Source organism: Labrus mixtus, chromosome 12 (genome assembly GCF_963584025.1).
Source record: "Labrus mixtus chromosome 12, fLabMix1.1, whole genome shotgun sequence".
In the NCBI taxonomy this organism is placed as follows: domain Eukaryota; kingdom Metazoa; phylum Chordata; class Actinopteri; order Labriformes; family Labridae; genus Labrus; species Labrus mixtus.
Window position 1 is genome coordinate 382,501 of NC_083623.1, and position 2,500 is coordinate 385,000.

The 2,500-nt window shown below is 58.8% G+C and overlaps 1 protein-coding gene across 1 annotated transcript; it reads right to left on the reverse strand.

The window, feature by feature from the left end:
• Positions 1 to 5: 5 nt before the first annotated feature.
• On the reverse strand, positions 6 to 1,580 carry LOC132985460 (kelch repeat and BTB domain-containing protein 11-like). Its single transcript, XM_061052854.1, has one exon. The coding sequence runs from the start codon at positions 1,253 to 1,255 to the stop codon at positions 92 to 94; it is 1,164 nt and encodes a 387-aa protein (XP_060908837.1). The 5' UTR covers positions 1,256 to 1,580; the 3' UTR covers positions 6 to 91.
• Positions 1,581 to 2,500: the final 920 nt, after the last annotated feature.

Sequence of the window (2,500 nt, forward strand, 5' to 3'; positions counted from 1 at the left end):
CCGGGACTCCGTAGATATCACAGCTAAACTTTCTCCTCCAGAAACCGGAAACACAAACATTCATTTAAAGATCAGAGAAGGCACAGAACATTTAACCCGGGATAGATGACTTGTCCCGGTTCAGACAGAGGACAAAGGGTACCAGGGCTCCACGGGCCTCTGATGGGGGGGGCAGCACCTCCTGCAGGAAGTCCTCCCGCTCCTCGCGCACCTCAAACTGCAGAACCTGGCTCCGGTTGACGCAGTAGACCCGGTCCCGGAGCACGGCGCAGCGGAACGGGAGCGGGTTCTGGAGCGGGAAGAAGGCTCCCCCGTGCCACACCTTCACCACCGTGTTGTACCTGTGCACGCTCACCCCCGCGCGCTCCCGCTCCACGTCGAAGCGGTACACGAGGCTGCGGTGCGCCACCATGTCCGTGGAGCGGCGCCGGCTCTCGTTGAACGGACACTCCTCCCACTCGTCCCGGCGGGGGTCGTAGCGGAGCAGCCGGTAGAAGAGCGAGCCCCCGGACACGAACAGCTCCCCGCCGCACGGGGTCGCCTCGTGCGCAACCGCGAACGAGCCTTTGGGCAGCGGAGCCACGTGACTCCACCTGTCCACGCGCGGGTCGTAGCGCTCCACCGTGAACAGACACTCCCCCCCGATGGCGTACAGGAAGCCGTCCATGGAGACCAGTCTGAGCTGGCAGCGGGGCTGGCTGAGTGGACGGACCGGGGACCAGAGTCCGGTCCGCGGGTTGAAGCAGAACACCCGGTCTGACGCAGCGTGCGCGCTCATCCCCCCCGCCACGAACAGGTAGTTGTACAAGGTGCACATCCCGGAGCCTTTAGTCGGGACCTCCTCTGGCAGCCGGGTCAGCACCTCCCACCGCCGGCTCTCCGGGTGGAGGCAGAACACTCTGCGGGGGCTGCAGTCCTCCGGGCCGGGCAGCAGCGGGCTCTCCCGGCTCCCCCCGTCACAGGTCTCCGCCACCGTCAGCACCTTGTCCCCCTCCATCCTGCGAGCCAGGATGCGCTCCCTCTCCCCCGCAGAGAGCCGGCCGAACAGCCCGGGGGTCCGCAGCACCATCAGGTAGTGGTCGCTCATGAAGCGGTAGATCCGCTCCTGTTCGCCCGCCGCGCCGCACCGCTTCGCTTTGCTCAACAGCTCCAAACAGTTTTCTGTTCTTATCTCAGGCGACGTGTCTGCAGCTGCTGAGCTGAGGACAGGACACACACTCCCTCCCTCTCCGGCCTCCGTGTGATCCGGATCCATGGTGATCAGATCGCTCGGGGTCCACAATGAACGCCCTCCTCTCTCCTCTCCTCCTTTATCCTCTCTATTCTTCTAAGTTTTCTCCTCCTCTCTCACACACACACACACACACTCATGATCCGGGTCTTCTCCATCCCCTCCTCCTCCAGCGGGGCGCGGCGGCTGCTGAAGCCGGGCTGCCTCGCCTGTTGTCCGGGTAGAGTAGCTGCGTGTCCCCGCGGCAGAGCTCGGAGGTTTGTGTGTGTCTCCCCGCGGTGTGTGTGTGTGTGTGAGAGTGTGTGCGTGTGTGTGTGTGTCTCACAGTGTGTGCGTGTGTGTGTGTGTGTGTGTGTGTGTGTGTGTGTGTCTCCCCGCGGTGTGTGTGTGTGTGTGTGTGTGTGTGTGTGTGTGTGTGTGTGTCTCCCCGCGGTGTGTGTGTGTGTGTGTGTGTGTGTGTGTGTGTGTGAGTGTGTGTGTGTGTGTGTGTGTGTGTGTGTGTGTGTGTGTGTGTCTCACAGTGTGTGCGTGTGTGTGTGTGTGTGTGTGTGTGTGTGTCTCACAGTGTGTGTGTGTGTGTGTGTGTGTCTCACAGTGTGTGCGTGTGTGTGTGTGTGTGTCTCACAGTGTGTGTGTGTATGTGTGTGTGTGTGTGTGTGTGTGTGTGTGTCTCACAGTGTGTGTGTGTGTGCGTGTGTGTGTGTGTGTGTGTGTCTCACAGTGTGTGTGTGTGTGTGTGTGTGTGTGTGTCCCACAGTGTGTGTGTGTGTGCGTGTGTGTGTGTGTGTGTGTGTGTGTGTGTGTGTCTCACAGTATGTGTGTGTGTGTGCTCCGGGTTAACGCCCCTCACACTCCGAGGAACAATGAGGGAGTGTAGAACCACACACGGATCTCTGGCTGCAGAACCCCTTTGTGCTGCATGCTGCAGGACACACACACACACACACACACACACACACACACACACACACACACACACACACACACACACACACACTGTGAGACACACGGGGGGGGGGGGTAAATGAAAGACTTAATGATGGTACAGCCTGTTTGTTTTTCTGTCTCTGATCTTGAAGATGTTGGACCCGTTGATTCCCTGATGATCTGTGATCTGTTATTGTTGTCGTCTGAGCTGACTCCTCCCTCTCTGGTTTCTTTTGAGGATTAAATTAACGACTGAAGAGAAAAATGGATTTGTGTTAGACTGACACATGCGCTCTGATACAAAGAACTGAAGAGTTTTATAAAGAGTTTGTAAGAGGAGAA